Raw genomic sequence first — 20,981 nt, forward strand, 5'->3', positions numbered from 1 at the left:
ACAGGGCTGTGCCAATCCAATCAGTGGACTGATCCAGCAATCACCGCCCTGAATCCTGGCATTGTACCACTGATCAATTACACACTCTAGCTTCAGCCACCTCCAAAAAAGCCCTATGATGGCAAGAGGCTTGGGAGGACATCTAGACACGAATCATAACACATTACCTAATGACATCACAACCAGCGTAGTTGTGTAAGTTCTCTACGATGTTCAACCAATGATGAAATTGCATGATGCATTTCTGAGACCATATTCCCCACTGTTAAATGATACGTGATCATGGTATCTATGATAGCTTCACATCACAAGGGCATAGTTTCTCTCTACAAGAGAAACGAGGTGACCTGTCTTTTATGCATATGTGTTTACTACCTGGTTTTTTACAGAAAAAGTTTGTCAATAATGGGAGCTGATAACAATGACTAATATTGTGAGATGTGATATAAACTTTTTTTCTATAATTCAAACCTGTTTGAAGAATGCTAAAATTTTTGGAACTATAGTTTTAGTGTCAGGGGAATGGCATGAGAAAGAAAGAAGTATATTTCACCAAGAAATAGCAAAAGAATATCCTTTAAGAGAAAGATACCAATCAAATTTGACATATGTAATAGAGTGACAAAAATGTTACTCATAGAGAAAATATGACGTTTTCTTACAAATTAAATAAAGGAAATGTTGTCCAACAAGTGCTTCAACAAAAATATTCCATCTAAAATATCCTGCTAAAATTTTACAGCAGACTGCACATTGCTGACTTTGATCTTTAAATCTGCATATGTTTAAAACTGAAATTTTCACCATCCTGATAAAAAAGTAAAGCATCTCTGAAAAACAGTTCTGCCCTATAGACTAAATTTTGTTCTAACATAGAAAAATCTACAATAAAATATATAAACTTTCTAACAGTGATAAATGGTAAGATTAAGGGTGATTTTCTTTAGTCTTTTCCCTACTTTCCAAAATTTTACAGTGAGCATTTTATTGTCATAATCATAGAAAAGTATACCTTCACTAGGAATTTTCACCCATGAGGAAATAGATTAGAATTGGCCTATACTATTACGGTAGATTCAAGTGATCTACCAATTACCGCAAAGTTATCATCCCCATGGGCTAGAGCTGAGGGAGAAATGATCACCTTGGTTTATTTACACATAAAATGATTTAAGGTGATATCAGCCTCAGCATTCTTGAGAGTCTCCTCAGGAATAATCAGAAACTAAGAATTGTGTTGAAAATCATTAGGTATAGATAAATTGGCAGTGAAATTTTTTTTCCTTAGCTCCCATTTTGGAGAATTAGGTGACGCAGCACATGTAACTATCCTGGGGAGAGGGATTTCCCAGATGTGGCTGTATGGGTTGGTGGGGAATCTCACAGCGTCCTACCCCTTGGCATTTTCCTACAGATAAAACACCCACACAATGAATGGGAATGATAGCTAAAGCCTGCGATGTGAGTGCCGATTGAATTTATGGGTAAGCACGCCAAGAGATTTTAGTGCTAGCATTTTGGGATGCCTTCCTCATTTAATTCTCAGACATAAATGCGAAGGCCATTATTGTAGCGGGATACAGAGGGGACGTCGGAGCAGAGGCCTCTGGCTCCCACCCTGGCTGCTGGAGTCCAGGCTCCTACACTATGCCTCACATGTACACTTCTCTGCTTCTATGAATAACTGTAATGAAGCTCATCTATTCAGAAAGAGCAAAGACTCATCAGTTTCCACTAGTTCTGTGTTTTCTCAGTATATCAAATGTTGGAAAAGTGGTGTGCACTTCTTCCAAGCAAATGGATAACGTCTAAATTGTTTTGTCTCATATAATGCTGAGCTCGATATATAATTTCTATATCATATAATATAATTTATGGTTTATTTATGAAATATATAATTTATAATTTATTTCTGGCTATCTCTGTGGGTTTTCAAACTTTTGTGTTACATCGCAAGGCAGGTAACTTTTGTTCTCTTAATTAAACAGAGACCGTTGCCCTTAGCACGAGTGAAGAGTCACTCGCAGTGTTAAAGCCCACAGGAGGATCTACAAGGCAGGTGCTGGGCAGGGCTGATCCAGGCCCTTCATCGGGTGGTTCCTTTAATCTTTTACTGTGGACTGTGCTGCGCTGAGCCTTCCCTCTGCGCCCGACACTGTTCAGCACTGGAGACAGAGGCAGTCCAGACTTTTCAGTGACACGGCAAGATGTCAACTCAGACTCTTGGCGCCATTTACTCCTGTTCTTAGTTGCTGCAGTTAGGACGTCCTGTAGTGAGTTGGCCCTGGCCTTAGAACCCCAAACCCCCACACTTTCAGCCCGAGGTAAGTGTGAGAGGTGTTTCATAGCTGAGTAAAGATCCTAAAGGTCAAGGCTGTAGGAAACCTAAACAAGGCAGCTTGAATGCTACTGCAGACTCCAAGGGCACACCTGACTTATCTTGGGCCTGGTCAAGGGCCCCAAGAGCTGAGAAAATCATATATAGTGCTTGGGAATTTCACATTAGAATAGTAGGAGATCCTGGGAAACCCCTTCCCAGAGGTCAAATTGGTGTTTCGGGAAGGCCATTTATCCATGAAGGTAGTGACTGGCAACCCGGGAAGGCTTATGCTGGGTGAAGAGCCTGGCCCTGCCTGGATTCATTTGCTGTGCAAATTTCTTTGCCTGGGTCAGTGGGACCCCTGCAAGAGGTCTTCTGTTCCTCTCCTGGGCTGGCCTTTCCAAGGGTGGGGTCTGCCTTGGACGAGCAGGGCGAAGGCAGCTGAGACTCTAACTGTTCCTTTGATACCAGCCCCTTCCGTGGGAAAACCCCATCTCATAGATTCCCTTTTATTCTCCTGTGTCTTTGGACACTCATCTGTCTGGAGAATGTCAGCCCCTCTGTCTGGAGGAAAGAGACAAAGGTTCGGAATACAAAGAAATACACTACAAATAGAAATTGTTTCAGACTTCTGCAGAATACGGAGATGGTAGGGTATAGAAGAATTCGGATTGAGAAAGAGAAGGGGATTTTTTTCTCAAACTCTTTAGCTCATTTATCCTGTTTAATATTTTATGGCAGGTGTACTCTTCCAAGCCAATCTTACCTAAGGTGAATGGACAGAGTCACGTTTCCCTGCACAAATCTTACCCGCCACCAGCTGGTTCCATGTTGTTATGACCATTATTGTCATTATTATTTTACCATATCTGAGATGAAAAGAAAGGACTGTGATCAAAACTACAAAAGATTCTTTTTGCACCGAAGACCAGTACGATCAGCATTGCAGCAACCTGGATATAGGTCTCTTCTTAGCACAAAGGTCCTTTCCTGACAAGATTTCTGTTGTCACTAAAACACTTCATGGGGATCAGAGGATCTTTCCAAGTTGTATCTTGATAGATAAAGTGAAAATGAATTTGAAACATATGGATTACATTTCCATAAAAATGTGTTTGAGTTCAGAAGTTAACAATAGTAATGGTTGACTAAAAACACTTGGGAATTTTTTAAACCCCACATGTTTGAAAGAAGAGTTGGTAAATGTATTAACAAATAGTATTGTAACCAACCAAGGATGGGAGCATACTATTGTTTTATTTTTTGCTTTGAAAATTTCCTTTGCATTTTAATGTTTTGACTCTCAATTAAACCGTTAAATATCCTTGTATAATTACTGAATTACTTTAAGAAATATAATAATTCTTTTCACTGTTGTACATAAATTCAAAGAGAATGCAAAGTTAAGTATGGCAAAATTTCTAGAAATAATAATAAACATTTTAAGTGTTCAAAGTACATTTGACATTTGAATTGCTGATAGACTGCGTAATATTAATCCTGTAAAAATACAAAGGGCAGCTATTTTGTCTTGATTCTTTTACAGTAGACTCAACTGTTTATATGTTTAAAGAGTTTGTTAAGAAACAAAAAAGCAAATGATCAAACAAAAAACCCCACGGTGTAAATGTACTTATGAAGTGGTGTGATTGTAAAATAAAAATTTGGGAGAAAGATATGAAAGGGATGTAGGAATAGACTTAATTGTCCACACTTAGTGGAAGTCATAGCTTATATTTAAGCATATTCAAGGTTCTTTATAAAAGAACTCAGAAAAAAATTATGTAGGTTTAGTAAGGAAAAATCAAAGTACAGTGATATCAGTTTCCGTAGAAAGGAAGGAGGGCCAAGTGGATTAATCACTAAATATCAGTCACAGACAAAGTTACACACAAGACCCTGTCTCCACTCACTTTTCAGTGATTTTGGTTTAGGTGCACATATATTGCCTCTGACATATTTTTGCTTAATCTCAATTCTCTGCATATTTTACAGGAAATGTAATCCATATATTTCTACCTCATTTACACAATTAAACTAAACATATGTGATGACATATTTAATACCCAAATGTTTTTAAGACTTTTAAAACAATCTTCCTTGCATAAATAAATGTTAGGTTAATGAAAAGTCAAAAGGGCATGTAATACAAATTCAAGTATATACCTAGCAGTAGTCTTTCATGGCTTTGAGCCTATTCAACTTTTCTTGAAACCCATATCCTATAAGGAGAATCAGAGTATAACTAAGTGAACCCCAGAGTCAGTGGCAAGGACAGGCCAGACAACTAAGGCTGGCATCCTTGGGGGTCCTGGAGTAACAAAAATTATCTTAATTTAAAGGTGATCAATAAATGAAGTTAATCAATTAAAGCACAGATTTATTGTACAGAAGAAAATTTTTTTTCTGTACTACTGGGATTTGCTAGAACTTCTTCCTGGAGTAGGAGTTACCCCTCAAACTTCAATACCCACATGAACCCTTGGGGGATTTTACGAAATTGTAGGTGCTGATTCAGTAGGTCTTGGTAGACATGAGAATTTGAATTTTTAACAAGTATCCAAGTGATACGATGCTGTTGACCCACAGACCACAACTTGAAAAGCTGTGATCAGTTGCTGTGTTTTTTAACCCCTACTGACATTTTTTTGGCTGAATGGTTTCTTTGTTTGGTTTGGTTTGGGTCTTGAGAAATCTGTAATGTGCACTGTAACATTCCTAGGCTTTACCCACTAGATTTGAGTACATCCTCCCCCCAGTTATAACAACCAAAACTATTTAGTGAATAGAAGTGCATGTATGTGAAAATTCTGTCCCTAGTTTAAAACCATTGCTCTATTGTTATGCTTAACGGTTACCTTATATAACATAAATACCTCTTTCGTGAACTAGCTTCAGTGAGCATAGAAAAATATCTTTCTATGTGTCCCTGTACAATTAGTACACTTGACACTATGGACACTGTACATTTTATCACTGATATTGCTTCCCTCCTCAGTGTGAGCATTAGGGTGCTGAGGCTTTGAAACCACATTTTGCAATTGTGAAAATGTCCAGGAATAAATATCTGAAAAGTAATAACCACTGGATTCATTGCACTTCTTTATGTTTATTTTCTCCCTTCATATCAAATAAATCAGTTTTTACTTCATTATATATTTCTGTACACTGTTTCATGACGTTTGAGATGAAATTATTTTCTGTAGAGTATGGTCAACAAAACTATTACAAAGAGCAAAGATACACACGATGCATTCATTTGTTAATCAGGGTCGGTTATGTGTTGTTTGAGACACATTAATTCATAAGTCTAAGCAAATAGCAAGACAAATCTCAAAAGCAGTGAATAATATACCCCGTTCTCTCTTAACTGTAGCAAAATGAAGAGTGCAGATGTCTGGAAAGAGGACAAAAGACTATTATAAAAATCAAGGGTTGTGTATGGGAACTTACTTTATATTAGAGATATAAAATTAGCAATAAAGTTGCTTGAGGCTGATGAAAAACCTGGCCAAATAACAACAGTTCATATTTTTTGCTAGCACTGGCATAAAGTTTAAAATTAATTGCATTCAGAACATGAAAGACTTTAAAAGTTATCCAGCCCTACGTTTTTAAAGTTTCTTTAAACTATGGAATTCGTAAGCATCTACGAAGAACAATGTGTAAAACCAGCTAAATCAGAATTTTTCTGTTGCAGGGCAGAAGGGAGGAAAAAAAAGGATCCCAAATCCCTTCTCAAGGGACCCTCAGGGGTTTGGGGGAGCACAGCTTGAAAACCCGTGAACTCTTAATATTCCATTGGGAGAAGATGAGAAAGTGGTAGCCCAAGGAGACTGCAGTGGATTGACAACTGGTGGTCAATATAACCCCCAGCCGAACTGAGTAAGCATGGTGCCGGGTGTGGGAGGCCCACCTGGGGACTGTTGCCAGCAGCATAAGAGGCAGAACTGGAGAACTAGGCTGTTGGGAGCTGGTAGAAGCTGTAAGGAGCTGTTGGTTCTGTTGGAGGAGCTTGTCATGCTGGCTTTCCTGAGGAACTTGGCTGTTTTTTTTCCTCCGAGGAGCTTGGAAATTTGTTGGCACTGAGAATAGCTTCAGTTCACTTTAGGGGAGCTATGCTCCTTAGTTTCACATTGCTTCCTGGCTCCGGATGGGAAGATGGTACACTGCCAGTCTCCAAGAGAAGCCTGCTGCATTGGCTTTCTTGATGAGAACTCGGCCATCTAGATCACTGGAGGAGCTCAGGACCTTGCTGTTGCTGAGAATGGCTGTGGCACTTTTCAGGGGAGCCCTGGTTCTTACTTTGAGCATCGCTTTCTGGCTCCAATGTAGATCCCTCAGCCTGCTAGCACAGATCCTTTATCCCACTTCCTAGATTCCACCACTGACCTTTGGGCCTTTGCAGTGCAGATCCACGAAACTGGCCTGCATGAGATATTGTTATGGGCTCTGGGCTTCCAGTTGAATTCATGGGAGGCATTGTTATGGGCTCTAGGTCTTAAGTTGAACACGTGCAGGACATTATTGCAGGATCCAGGCCCTCAGCTGGATTCTTGGTCTACAGTGTGTGGGCAGATTTCCTGCACTTTTTTGTATATCGTTCTTTGGGTGACTATTATGAATAATCGTATAAAATATGTGTCCTGTATTATATTACTCTCCCTTGCAAAATAATCCCCAATCCAATCGGAGATAAAGTGATCTGATCAAGGAATTCAAATTGTTCTATGGCAGATCTGGGGCTGGAACCCAATTTGGACCAGATGCTGGAGGTGGGGTCTGGAGTTCCAGTTGCCAGGATTTGCATCGCTGAGGCCAATTATCCTCATTAAAAATTCCAAACCTTCCAACAATGTGTGCATTAAAGTGTGCAAGTTGCTCTTACTCCCCTTTTCTTCATCCGCATCTGCATGTGCAATCTGATCCTTCACAGAAAAGCATCAACCTGTTGGTTGATGTTTGTACTTCTTGCACTCGGCTTTCTCTTCCCAAATCCACCCACCCCCGAATCCTTTGCTTTGTTCTGTTCTTCATAGCTGGCTTTTTTCTTTTGTCATAATATATGATAATTTCTAACATCCAGTGCCTGGCGTGGTGGTGCACACCTGTAATCCCAGCACTTGGGAGGCTGAGGCAGGAGGATCATTGCGAGTTCAAGACCAGCCTGGGCTACAAAGTGAGCTCAAGGCCAGCCTGAACTGCATAGCAAGACCCTGTCTCAAAAAGACAAAATAAATAATAATTCCTAACATCCAACCTAATTTTCTTATCATTTCTATTACTTATTGTACATCTCTTTCAATTTGAACAGTGAAGGCAAGGATATGTGTCTGTTTTTGTCTCCCTGATGTTCCCACCTTCATAGAATGATGCTGGTATGCAGTAGAAACTTAAAAATATTTGTAGAATAAATAGTCAGGATGAAGAAGCAACACACAGAGGACTTTAAGGTGGTACAATCTTTCTGCATAGTGCTACAACAAGAACACACACTGTTACTCATAGAAGGTGCAATACCAACAGCAAACCCAATGTACACTGTGGACTTTGAGTGATAATAATGTATCAGTATAGTTTCATCATGAGGTCATATCAAATTAAAAGCTTCTGCACAGCAAAGGAAACCACAAACAGAGTGAAGAGATGACATACAGAATGGGAAGAAATATTTGCCAGCTGCTCCTTGGATAGATGACTCATACCTAGTATTCCCAAAAAATTTTAAAAATTAGATTCTCCCCCAAATAAAAGACCCCATCAAACAACAGGGAGCTGAAATGGACACACACTTCTAAGAAGGACAAATGGCCAATAAATACATGAAAAATGTTCAACAAATGAAAACAACATTGAGATTCCATTTTACTCCAGAAAGAACAACTATCATCAAGAAATCAAATAACAAATGCTGGTGAGGCTGGGGGCTGAGGAGAACGCTTCTATATGGCTGTAGAAATATAAATTAGTACTACCATTATGGAAATCAAAATGGAGATTTCTCAAAAGAGCAAAAACTAGAAATTCCGTTTCATCCAACTATTCCCCTTCTATTTATTTTCCCCAAAGAGTTAAAGATATTATATTGTAGTGATACACACATACCCATGTTTATAGCAGCATAACTCATAATAACTAAATCTTGGAAGCAGCCTCTATATCCATCAGCATAAAGAAAATGTGTTACTTATACACAGTGGAGTACTACTCTGCCCTGAAGATAAACTTGAGGCATTCGTAGGAAAGTGGATGCACCTTGAGAGCATAACGTTAAGTGAAACAAGTCAGACACACAGCTTAACGATCTCATCATTTCTCTTATATGAGAAACCCAAAAAATAAAGAACAGTATAAAAGATAGATAGGAGGAAGTAGGGAGAGAGACTGTTCTCAAGTGTGCAGGGGATCAAGAGGCGGAGGGCGGCGGAGGAGGGGAGGGATGAAAAGGGGAATGAAGTTGAGTTCTGTGCGTGTACCAACTCCCCATGAGGACTATAGTCATTATATAGTGCAAACATGTACTAATGAAAGCTGAGGAAACATAATTTGAATAATTACCGCAAACTTACTGCTGTGGTGGGGGCTGTGGGTGGTGGGGGAGGGCGTACGGGAATGGGGTGGCAAATATGGGGACTCTGCATGTCCCCCTCAGTTTTGCTGTTAACCTAAAGCTACTTTAGAAAACAAAGTTTATTCCTGAAAGAAGAGCAGTCTTTTCAAAATCCACGGGTCTAAATCTGTATCCAAACCCGGCTCAAGTTCATCCACATAAAGTGTCCTTCTGCCTCCTGGCTTTGCGGGGCTGTTGCATCCCCGCCTCTTATTGTCTTTCAGGTATCCATGGCAACATGACCCCAGCACAGGGTGCATCTCCTGCCACTCTGCCAAAGTGTCCGGCCCACCGCACTTCCATCTCGATTTCCCAGCCTTGTTTTCCTTCATAGCATTCAGCACCACTTTACATGGATGCTATATTTTCTTCCTTTATTCTTGGCTCCTTTCATCCCACAGAATAAGTTTCAAGAAGGAAGGGGCCTGATGTTGTTTGGTGCCGGACCCCAGTGTCTGGCATTCAGTAAGCACTCGATACGCTGTTTGCTGAATGAGTGAATCTCTGTGGTTTCCTCCTGCGGACTTTCTGCAGCCTGCTGACGATGGCTGTCCATGCTGCAGGTAGGGAGAACTTTTCAAAGGATAGACAAGTCCCATTTTGACCTGTGAGGTCTGGCCCTGGTTGCCTCAAAAGGCTTCCTCCTCTGTTCACTTCCGGGTTCCTCAGGGCCAGCTTTCAGTCCCTGTGAGGCCTGTGCTCTTTCTCTCTACTGGACCTTTGCACAGACTCCTTCCTCTGACAGACAGCTCTGCTGCACACTGCTCTTACTGACCTTTCTTATTTCTCCTCAAGAGTCCTCCTCTGGGGATGCCGCCTTGACTGCCCGGCTTAGGTCAGATCCCATGCGATGTGCCTTCATTGCACCACTTTGTAGTTGTGCATTTACATTCATTCTGGGGTTGTGTGATTAATGCTTTAATCCACAGGGTAAGTGCCATGGAAGCAGAGATGTGCCTGTTTTATGGACGGCTGAATTCCCTTCCCACAGCACAGTGGTTAGTCTACACCGGATTCTCAATTCGTAAATGTGCAGGACAAATTCCTCTGTTCTCAAACAGGTCCCATAAGCGTATTCAGAGAATATGAAAAAATGACCTGTCAGTCCATCACTAACTGAGTTCTCAGGTCTGAGAGAACACGGAGCCCTCAGAGCGACTGACCCGAGTCTCAGCCTGTCTAGCTCTACACTAGGTTCTCTGTGCACAAATACTAGAAAAATAGAAGACATGGCTCTCGGGCTTTGGGGTCTTAGCAGTTTCACTGGGGACAGTCACCTGCTTTTGTCACAAGCCACACAAGATATTACTTTTCAGATTAATGTGTTTTTAAAAGTATCTGAATTTAATCGATTGTAAAAAGTAATTTTTGATTAAACTTATAAATGAGGAACAGACTCACACTCAGTTTCCGAGATGGTGTTATCTTCCCTGCATTTGTGGCTTATTTTAATGTTCGCAGTACTACTTTGCCGTCTGTGAGATGCTTGATGTAAATATTTCATCTGAAAAATGGTTATTTCTGTAAGATATGCCTTAAAGCAATTTCTTTTAAAACGTCTGCTGACTGTTTTATAAGATAAGAAGTGTTTCATAGTCTTTTACCAGTCTCTAAAATGGACAGGGCAAAGCTGTGGACACAGGACTTCACTCTCCTTTGCTTAGCGCCTTTTTGCTCACTGCATGCAGGTCCCCTACAGGTGGCTCCAGCCCCTGTCACCTCTGGGCAGACTCATCTGTGATTGTGAATGCACATCTCCCTAAAAGTGAGCTGCAGCACAGGTAGATACCTGCCGAATGCCCAAATACCCAAGCCCTTGGTTGCCAGCTGCGTCACTGCCTACATTTTTGGAAGAACATTTAAAAATCCTCTATCATCTAAAGTTTGATGCAAATGGGAGGAAATTACCTACCTCTCCATCCCCTCCTTTGCTCTATTTTATTAAAACCATTTACTCAGTCATATAATCTCCTTTCAGTTTCCTGGATACCAGCTCTTCTATATCAGAGCTCAAAAAAAAAAAAAAAAAAAAAAAAAAAAAAGAACAGATTATCTATTGATTGTTTTTAAGTGAGATTTGATGATATCCATGGACATATGTGGCCAGTTTCATACTAGGAGGAAATGGCAAATATAATATTCACCTTATCAAAATTTGGCATGTGGCAAACTGGACTGGAATGCACTTTTCTCTGGGAACCCTCCGTGGCTCAGAATCATTTTGTGTCCTTTACAGTAGACAATCCCCAAACAGCAATAACTTATGACTAATAATCTCTGAATCTGAGCTTCCCTAAAAAGGATAAAGTTACTGATTGCAGACAGGAGCGTAACTTATTTTAAAGATAATACATTTAGACAAATATACTTAGGAATATTAAATATACCATGGCAAACTACTTCTGCTTTTCTAGCAAGCACCTCCTTCACTTTCTTTTAATGAGGCTACCTTTGGTGTGAGATATATTGAAATGCACTCCTGTGTATTTCTTATTCACTTATGCACTTACTCTTGCCTCTGACTAAGATCCCTTAAAAATCCATTAGAGACATACAGTGAGCACTGTATTAGAAGAACTGACCAGTTAAAGGTCTTGGATGAATTATTTCACTTACAAGCAGATTATCCCTTCTAGATCTTCACACAAAACAGCCTAAGAGTGTCTATATGCACACCAATTTTATTTTGTGCTATTTCTTGGTTGGATGAATATTCATCTTGAAGGGGGAAATTAAAAATTTTAAATAAAAGCCTGTCTAGCATGCCCACCAAGACCAAGCAGGTATGTCTGGAAGGCCTGATAACAGAACACTCCTTCCTTTGGGTAAGTGATGGCCTTGCAATGTAACTTCAAATATAATGGGACACTTCTTCCTTTGTGTAACTCATGTTTGTTTAACTGATGGCCTTACAATGTAAATTGAAATGTTTAAACTCCCTTAGCAACCCATGATGTCACCCAACTCTCCAATCATAATGTGCCAAATCTGCCTTTGTACCTCCCTGCTTGCACTCCCTATAAAAGTCCCCAAACCCTCCTGAGTAGGGCTGACCCACAGGTGTAAATAAACTGCCTCCTAAACCTTCTCTGTGCCATTTCTTCCCGGGTTGTGTTTGGGCTGTGTTTTGTAACAAACTCACCTGTGAGTAAATATCAGTAACCAACATGATGCAAACATTGCAAGGGACATTTTTTTCACTTGTTTATTCAAAAGAGCCAAAACTTCCTTTTTAATTTTATGGAGGAGTTCTTAAAAATAATATTAATGCCTAATAAGATTATCTGATGCCCACCCTATATTGGGACTTTGTAACATGTTAAACTGTGGATTAACTGGGTAAGACCTTCGTCGGTGTTTGTGGTCGTACGGCTGAGCTTTGCTCCTGCTCGTGCCTGGGAACGTACAGCAAACTGATGCTAACTCATTAGGTGAATTTGGAGAGAACCCTTTCAAAAGGATCTGTAGGTCTTCCTTTATTACGGCCCTTGCATTCCTCTCATGGATCGCTGCAGACGACCAGAGCCAGAAAATGTGTGGCAGAAAAGAATAAAGAGGAAACCTCAGCTCCCATGAGGTCTGCTTCTTTCACCGAAATTCACTCTTTGGAAAAATAGAAGTTCCAAAGCACCAAGAAGAAAAACTATAGAAAAACATTCCCTAAGAGGTGTTCTTCAAAAAGGGACCAGTGGGTCATTGCAACGAAGGGAGACACCAGGGAAAGTAACATTTTTTATTTGCTCCTTTACTTCTCAAATTCTATTTTTAAGAAATAGAATTACCTCTAAATAGTATAACTTCCTTCATGGAGAAATTATCTCAATCTTGTGATCAAACTAATCTATGAAGTTTTTTGGGAAAACCTCCCCAGAACCATTATAGTCACTCTCAAAGACTGAACCGGAAGGGTGTAAGAAACAGTGCTGCCCCTGCTGCTTGGTCCCCCCAGTACGGAGGACAGATTCAACTACATGCAAATCTTCAACAAGGGAGCTTCATTTGTAATTAAGCATGGAAACACTTCTTGATATTGACAGCGTATTGTATCTTATTTGACGAAAACTCATCCCATGTGGGGGGAGTAGAGAAAGGTCCGACTCACCAGTCTAAAGTTAGCTTTCTGTAAGTGACGCTTCTTGATATGCTGTACAGATGGGAAGTATTTTCACCCAATCAAGAGATACTTCAAAGCAAGCTAAAGAAACATTGATGGGTGCTTAGAAGCTTTTATATCGTCCTTTATAGAATTCCAGTGATGGGCCGGATTTTCGAAGATTTATTTTAATATCTTTTTTTAACCTCTGTTCATTTTTGTTCATGTGAATGAATACCAATGACTCAACATTTTAAAATGCCCCTTGGCAGATGAACTCGACTCTTCTGTCTTGCATATAAATATAAGTGACATCGGACCATCACTCGGCTTATGAATATGTAACACTCAACACTCAGTGGTGGGTAATTCTGCTCCAGAAAGTTGACCTCCCTGTCTCAGGAATGAGGTACTGACCTGGGAAAAACAGGTTCTTTCATACCAAAATGACACTTCTGATCCAACTTCAGTAAAACCTTGGGTTTGATATTTTTTCCAGCTATGATGATAGATTTGTGTTGGTACTTTTGCACTCCTTTGCCTGTCCTTTGCATGGTCAATATCAGGCAATAACACATGGCTGGCTGGAGCTAAGAATGTTATTTGTGACCTTGATTCACCTCATATAGCATTGTGCTACACCATGACCGGTAAAGTTCCATTTCTTTCCACACCATTTGTTACTGAAGTATTTTGTAGTACATGAAACTGATGTTTTTCTAGACCAAAAAAGTGGAATATCAGATTCTTTAAAAAATATAATGAGTCTAATACCAAAGGAATTTTTAAAGGGTTGTTTCATCATGTTCCTACAGTAACATCAACCCCCAATTTTTCTTGTCTGTTGTTTGCTCCTGGCTGTTTGTCTTTTTAACTTTAAATATTGCGGAAGTGGGTTTTTGTTTCTTTTTGTTTCTCAATTGCATAATTCATCAGAAGAGATCGAATATATTTTATACCAACAATACACTCAATATAACACAATTTGTAAGCCTGAATCTTTCTTCAATAAGTTGTTAAGGAAAGAAATGTAATGTTGTTGTGCAGAGTGATCTTATGACAACAAGCAAAATTGTGTCAGCCAGATGACTGCTGGCATTCATTGAATGGTGTACACAATCTCTGAAATAATAACTGCATGTCCCCTGCAGTCAGCCTGAGTTCTTTCTTGTGGATATATTAACAGTGAGTCATATAAATCTTCCATCCCTCACACATATCCCTATGCAAAGAATTTCCCAGGAAATTGCAGAAGTATGAGTGAATTCCAAAATGTCAACTTAAAAAATATACACTCAGTTCCAGGTCATTCCTGATAGGAAATATCACTAGCAAAAGAAAATACTTTTTTTAACTAAACATGATGGATTCATGCAATATTTTGGGGCAAAAAAAAAAAAAAAACCTAGTCATTTAGTTGTGTCTCTAACTGATTTTAACTCCTCAAATAATTCAAGGCAATAAGAAGTATGTGTTTTTGACAACCAGGTGCTTGAAGTAATTCTGCAGGATTTCCTCCACATTTCCACAAAATTAAAACTGACTGTATAGCATAACTTTCATACCTTAGTCTAAACTGAAACACACAAACATAGGCATATTTCTAGTAATGGAAAATGTATCTTTAGATTCCCTGTTTTGGATTCTCTCTGTCAAACTGGGAAACTGGTTTCAGCTCTTTTACATTAAATCCTCCAATTCTCTAATTCTGGATATTAGGTATACAGCAAAACATACAAGTGTCAAGAGTTTGCTTTGACTGAGCTTGATTGATTTTAGGTATGCCTGTGCTCTGGGAATTATCTAAACCTTCATCACCCAAAGCTTGAATTTGGATATGGAGCAATATTACTTTTATTGTTGCTACTTTAACAAAGAGTTTTAAGAAGGCTAATCAAATTATTGCAAACACTTTTGAAAGTGTCAGATTCTGCAAGAACATGCTCCTGCTAAATGCTTGAACCTCTTTCCCCTTGGTTAGCTCATCAGTACAGTCTTCCCTCTGATCCGAAGTGTGACAAGGAACGCGAATTGGAGTATGAGAAAGAGGGACCCTTCCCGCATCTCGTCTGGACTTAGCAGGTGGGTGAATTTGACTTGGGTCCCTTTCCTTAACCTGTGTTTCTTTCTGCGGTTGGACTGTCTGGCTTTTCCTGTAAGATTGTAGCCCCTGAGAAGATCGCGTGTCCTATCAGAATAACAGGACCTTTCCCACAAAACATAAAAGTGAACTGGGGAATTTCATAATCAAAGTAAATAATATTTTCAAAAATTAAAATTATATGGTGCATAGAGCACATGCCTGCAATTCCAGTGTCTGCAAGGCTGAAGCAGGAGGATTGCTGTGAGTTTGAGGTCAGCCTGGACTAAGTAGTGAATTTAAGTGCAGCCTGGGCCACTTAGCTAGACCCTGTCTCAAAAACAAACAAAAAAAAACCCAAAAAAATAAAAATGGAAAAGATTTGTGATGAACAACATATCAAAATTGTGATTAGACTCACAATTAATTATTCCCCTTTTCCCTAATTATTAATTAGTCTTAAGAGTGATATGTTTTATAAGGCACTGTTATTAATCCTGTCAGTACTTAAAATTTTACTCCGTGTTTTTCATTGTTGATGTTTGTTGGTTGGCGCTACCTTAAATGGTGGTCCCTAAGGAGGCCTGGCCTCTGGCACTCCTGTCTTGACCTTGCCCTTGGTTTTCTGCCTGGCTCACACTCTCACTGGCTCCTGACCTCCTGACTGGTTTTGCAGTTGTCTTTCTGTGCTCTGAGCGCAAGGTGAAGAATTGTGTCTGCTGTGTAAATCTTGAGTATCTTAGGGCACGGTGTGTGGGACACGGTAGCTGAGTGAGAGAAAAATCTACTGGAGCTGGGGCTAGGGCTGTGCCAGACTTCCTGCATGATTACATGGGTAGAAATGTCGCTGGCTGCTCCCCACCCCCAGAGCCTGCTGCAAAGCCACAGATTTCTTTCTAGGATTTTTCTGAACACTGGAGACATGAAACCGGAAATGTGTCATAAAAACCAGAGAGCCAGTGGATTCAGACACATCTAAGGAGGCTCAAAGGGAATTAACAAGCTGATTAACTCTACTAAATGAAAACTAAAATAATGTAAACTGTTTTCAAGATGATCTGTTTTGCAAAAGACCCACAAAAAGACATGGCAATTTGTTTTTGTTTTTCTTCCGGTACCAGGAATCAAACTCACAACCTTGAACTTGCCAGGCAGGTGCTGAGCCACTGAGCTAAATCCCCAGCCCCAGCTGGCAGCTTCTTAACTGGGGGTTTTGTATTTGTTTTTCAGCGACATTTGAGATTTCTCAAGGTTGTGGGGTTGGAAGTGCTTACCTTCAATGGTGCACTGATCGGGAATTGGGATCTTCTTCATGATTTCCGCGGCATAGGCTTTCACTTTACTGAGGTTTTGCTTTAGATGCAAGTAGAGCTTATCTTGGTATTCTATAGGATTTGTGGTTTTCTCTGGAGTTTCTCCCTCGAAGTTTTCTTTAATAGTTTCTTCAACATTTCCTGATTCTATATGTATAATACTTGGGTGTGAAGCTGAAGAATTTCTCAGCTGAGCTGCGTGGGTGTCTGTCTTAAGGGGCGACTGGTCACTCCCAGGGCTGAGTGGGTCTATGTCTGAAAGAGAGACGCTGACCGGTATTCCTGCACCCTCTTCGTCTGCCCCGTCATCTGAACTCATACCCTTGGTGAGTACGGTATGCAAAGCCAAACTTTTTGACCTGTAACACAAACAGGGTGAGTTAAAATCGTTAAAGAAGTTGAATTACCATTCACTGGCAAGGAAAAGAATAATGACACTGGGACACGAAAAATACTAGGGCACTCCTCTGGAGTGTGAAAATGTTAACAGGTTGATAAAACACAGACTATCAAATGATGTAATAAGCTTAAACTTTGAAAAATCTAGGTCACCTCCAAAATCAAAGATCTAAACATTGCTATCAAGTCAGAACTGGCTGTGAAAGAGTGGGCTTGCATATTTTTATTCTTTTCCTATTTTTGCTTCTAATTTTTAAGAATCAGGAATCAAGAGAAGACATTGACGGTCATTCCCAATATCGGAACATCTATGGTCCAATAGTGTTTTTTAAAAAATAATGTGCAGGTTTGTCTCTGATTTGTATTTTGTATCTCCCATTTAAAATAGTGAGCTTCTCCAGATAATAAGAGCAATGCGGCTATCTTACTCATGAACAGAGGGAACTGTGGGTGGCCCTAGGTAACAGATAATGTATAAGAGGCACCTCTGATAGCACGAGAGTAAAATGAATAGCAAACATGAAGCGCATACTTTAAAAAACTAACTGACAAAATTTATACCTGTTAAATCGAATGTTTTTTCTTTCTTCCTTAGAAAGGTGGCCTAAGCTATATCTTCTGATAGATCCAGGGGTATTGCTTTCAGCATTTATTTTGTCTTCAAAAGCCTGGATTTTAACTTGGAGCTTTTCATGGTCTTCATTTTTAGCTGCCCCAAGGTTGACTTCTCCTAGTTTCTCAGGGAGTCCAATATCAGCGCTGGTTTTTCTCCTAAAGGAACAGAAATGATTACAGTAGTTGATAGGTTTATATACCCTTTAGAACAGTCATTCTACCCATTTAACTACCTCTTACTCAGAACTGAAACTTTGCTAGATAATTTTTGTTAGTCATTTAACAAGTGTTCATTGAATATGTGCTATATACATGTATCTTTGAAATTGCTTCTATATTTACTCTGCCAGAAGTTTAGAAACATTGGGGTTTATGTCAGCTTTTTAAAATTAGAAACGTTTTTTGAAGATTTTAGAGAATAAAAAGCGGTTTTTATGGACATCTACCATATTCTTATTCAGAAACTCTCCAAAAATATGGCTCTTATATGAAATTCATGCCAGGCATTTTTAAGAAAATTTGTATGTGCTAAATGCATGCATTGTTAATTTATAGAAATCAATGCAGCTCTTTCACCTTCAAAGGGAGCAAAATCTTTCTATATTCTAAAATGTTACAAAAGGCATTTTTCCATGAAAAATATTAATAGTTCCATTAATGGTTTCCAATATCTTTATGGAAGAGACCTCCTTCCGGGCAAGGGCCATGTGTGATATAATTTTGGAGCCCCCCCCCCGTCCTAGGGTCACAATCCCCTAGATAGAGTAAGAAGCTATGGGAAGCTGTAGAAATAGCTCCGTGATGCTCACCGTGCAGTGAACAATTACAGGAAAACAATATTTGCTTTTCCTTATCTGTCTTCTAATATTGAGCCACTTTTGAGCTCTTTTAATTTTTATTTAACCACTATCAACTATAACAGTGTTAATATTAATTCTTTCCGTATAAATCAAGGGCGAAGTTAACTGCTTTTTACTCTCTATACTTCTGATATTAAATATTTGTTTGATTGTTTTCTCTTTACAACAACCAGTTCTCTCATTCTAGACACCAGCTCCATGTTTTTCTGGTCAATTCAATCCTGACACAAACTACCCAAAGTTAGCATCGGACGCTGAAGCCTGCCCTCGCTTCTGTAGATGCCGGTTGCTAAGATGGAGTCCCCAGGCTTCTCACATTTCTGTCCTCCTTAGTTACAAAGTCAGTGGTTTTGCTCACACATACACTCGCCTCCGGTTCAATAATTCACTAGGATGACTCACAGTACTCAGAAAAACACTTTAACTTATTATCACCAGTTGTTATACCAGACAGACCGCAGGAAGAGCTCCATGGGGTGAGCATGGTGCACACCAACCATCCAACACCTCAACTGGTTCGCCAACCACAAGCTCTCCCAGCCTCATCTTTAAGGATTTTAATAGAGGTTTCATCACATAGGCATGATTCATCAAATCATTGGTCACTGATGCTTAACTCAATCTCTAGCTCCTGTTTCTTCCCCAGAGGGTGGTGATAAGGTAAGGGGGTAGAGTACAAAAGAGGGGTAAAAGTTCCAACCCTAGACTCATGGCCTGGTCTTTCTAGTGACTAGTCTTCATTTTGAAGCTATTCAGGGTCCCCAGGTGACCAGCTATCTCATAGCACTCCTCAGCCTGGAAATTCCAAGGGTCTAGAGTTGGCATCCCAGATACTGGAGACAAATAAAATATTTATATATATACGTATGTATGTATACTACATAACAGTCCCTAAAAGCATAATCACCAAGGTGCCTAGTGATCTCCCTCCCCAGCTCTTCCCTTCACTCTGCCTTCTGGACACCATGAGTTGAGCACCCTTTCTTCCCTCATCCCCTTGTGCCATGCTGTTTCTGCCCTGGAGCCACCAACCATGTACTGAAACCGTGAGCCAAAATAAACCTCTCCTTCTTTAAATTGGGGGTGTCAGGTATTTTGTCCCAGAGACAAGAAAATAAAGAAGACATCTTCTACTTAGAATCTGAACTTTTACCCCTATTGCAAATGAAACTAAAGTAATGCTATCACTGGGTGGTATTTTATAAACCATGGTGATTAACAAGGTTAATTTTTTTGAAATCCAATAAGTCCTCTCAACACAAGAAGTTTTGGAAGTTAGTTATTTTCTGTTCATGTTAGTCCATGTATAGTCACTAAGTAAGGATGTTTCTGGTTCTTAGAAACCTACCCACATTTCAAAAATAAGATACTTTTTTTGTTTGTTTGTTTGTTTGTTTGGTTTTTTTCCAGTACAAGGAATCGAAATCATGACCTTGTGCTTGCCAGGCAGGTGCTGTGCTGCTGAGCTAAATCCCCAGGCCCTCAAAATAAGATACTTTTATTTTTGAACTTTATTTCAGACATGTCTAAGGCTAGCCTCATTGGAATATAAACATTTATAAGGCACACAGTATACCCTAAAATGTATATATCATGTATTGAACATTATACAATGTATGCAATATAATAATGCATACAATTTTATATAATATTTAAAAGATTTTAAAACCTGCCAATTGTTAGAGGAATACTTTCTCATGAATTTCTAATAAATCTCTGGGTTATAAATATATTATAATAATAAACTTTCTTCCCCACAAAATTTCAACTTTCACACACTTGTAGTAAATGTCCCAAACATAATTGAATTAGGTTTTGATTTTTTAGAGATAGTTCTAGATGGGGATGTAGCACAGGAGAAAGGCGCATGCTTAGCATGCATGAGATCCTAGGTTCAATCCCCAAAACCACAATTTTCCTAACGTGTATATATTTTTAATTTGTTTCACTCTTTTTGTTTTCGAGACAGGGTCTCAGTTTGTAGTTCAGGCTATGGAGCCCAGCTGGCCTCAAACTTGCAGTGATCCTGTGCCTCACCCTCCTGAGTTCTGGGATTACAGGTGTGCACCTGGCTATTTGTTTCAGTCCTTATGAATTTCACTTTCTGTAAAATGGAGATAATTAACTATATTAAACTCACAGACTGCTAGGAAGATCACATGGTGGAGCAAAGTGAGGCACTACTCTGCTGTAGCCAGTTATGAGTTATCCTTAGATAACAGGTATGAGATTTTAGTGCTATTTTTAATTGTTTTTACTGCACTGTAGCCTTGACAATTTTATCTGCATTATCAATGCCATGTGTTAATATGTGACGAAGACAACTGTGGTCCAGAAATCAGCACCATATCTGAGAGTGCCATGGCATCTGGCATAGGGGGAAACTGTCACTCAGTCCCCTGACCCCTGGAGAATGCCATGCCATCTGGCATAGGGGGAAACTGTCACTCAGTCCCCTTTCCTGGCTTGTGTCTCATGACCAGGTGTTGGTTACTAAGTGTCCGAGCTTGAATGGGTCAGAGCTCTAGTAGTTGGGAGCAGTCTTCCTTCATCCTTTTAGCATCCTCTTAGGGGGCTTTTCGGCATGAGAGAAGTTATGGGTTATACCCAGACACCCACTGACTCCAAGAAGGGCAGGCCTACTGCCTTCAGGGTAAGGTTGCCAGTAAAATACAAAACACCCAGCGAAAT

The 20,981-nt window shown here is 39.7% G+C and overlaps 1 protein-coding gene across 3 annotated transcripts in view; it reads right to left on the reverse strand.

The window, feature by feature from the left end:
• Positions 1-20,981, reverse strand: part of Veph1 (ventricular zone expressed PH domain-containing 1) — a 216,441-nt gene that overhangs the window by 68,175 nt on the left and 127,285 nt on the right. For all 3 annotated transcript variants that reach the window (XM_005393090.2, XM_013518627.1, XM_005393091.2), the window contains 2 exons: positions 17,377-17,586; positions 16,378-16,775 (listed from right to left, as the gene is read on the reverse strand). In XM_005393090.2, the coding sequence (XP_005393147.1) occupies positions 16,378-16,775; positions 17,377-17,586 (608 nt within the window). The remainder of the gene's footprint in view (positions 1-16,377; positions 16,776-17,376; positions 17,587-20,981) is intronic.

Source organism: Chinchilla lanigera, unplaced genomic scaffold, assembly GCF_000276665.1.
Source record: "Chinchilla lanigera isolate Chin_1 unplaced genomic scaffold, ChiLan1.0 scaffold00047, whole genome shotgun sequence".
NCBI lineage: Eukaryota > Metazoa > Chordata > Mammalia > Rodentia > Chinchillidae > Chinchilla > Chinchilla lanigera.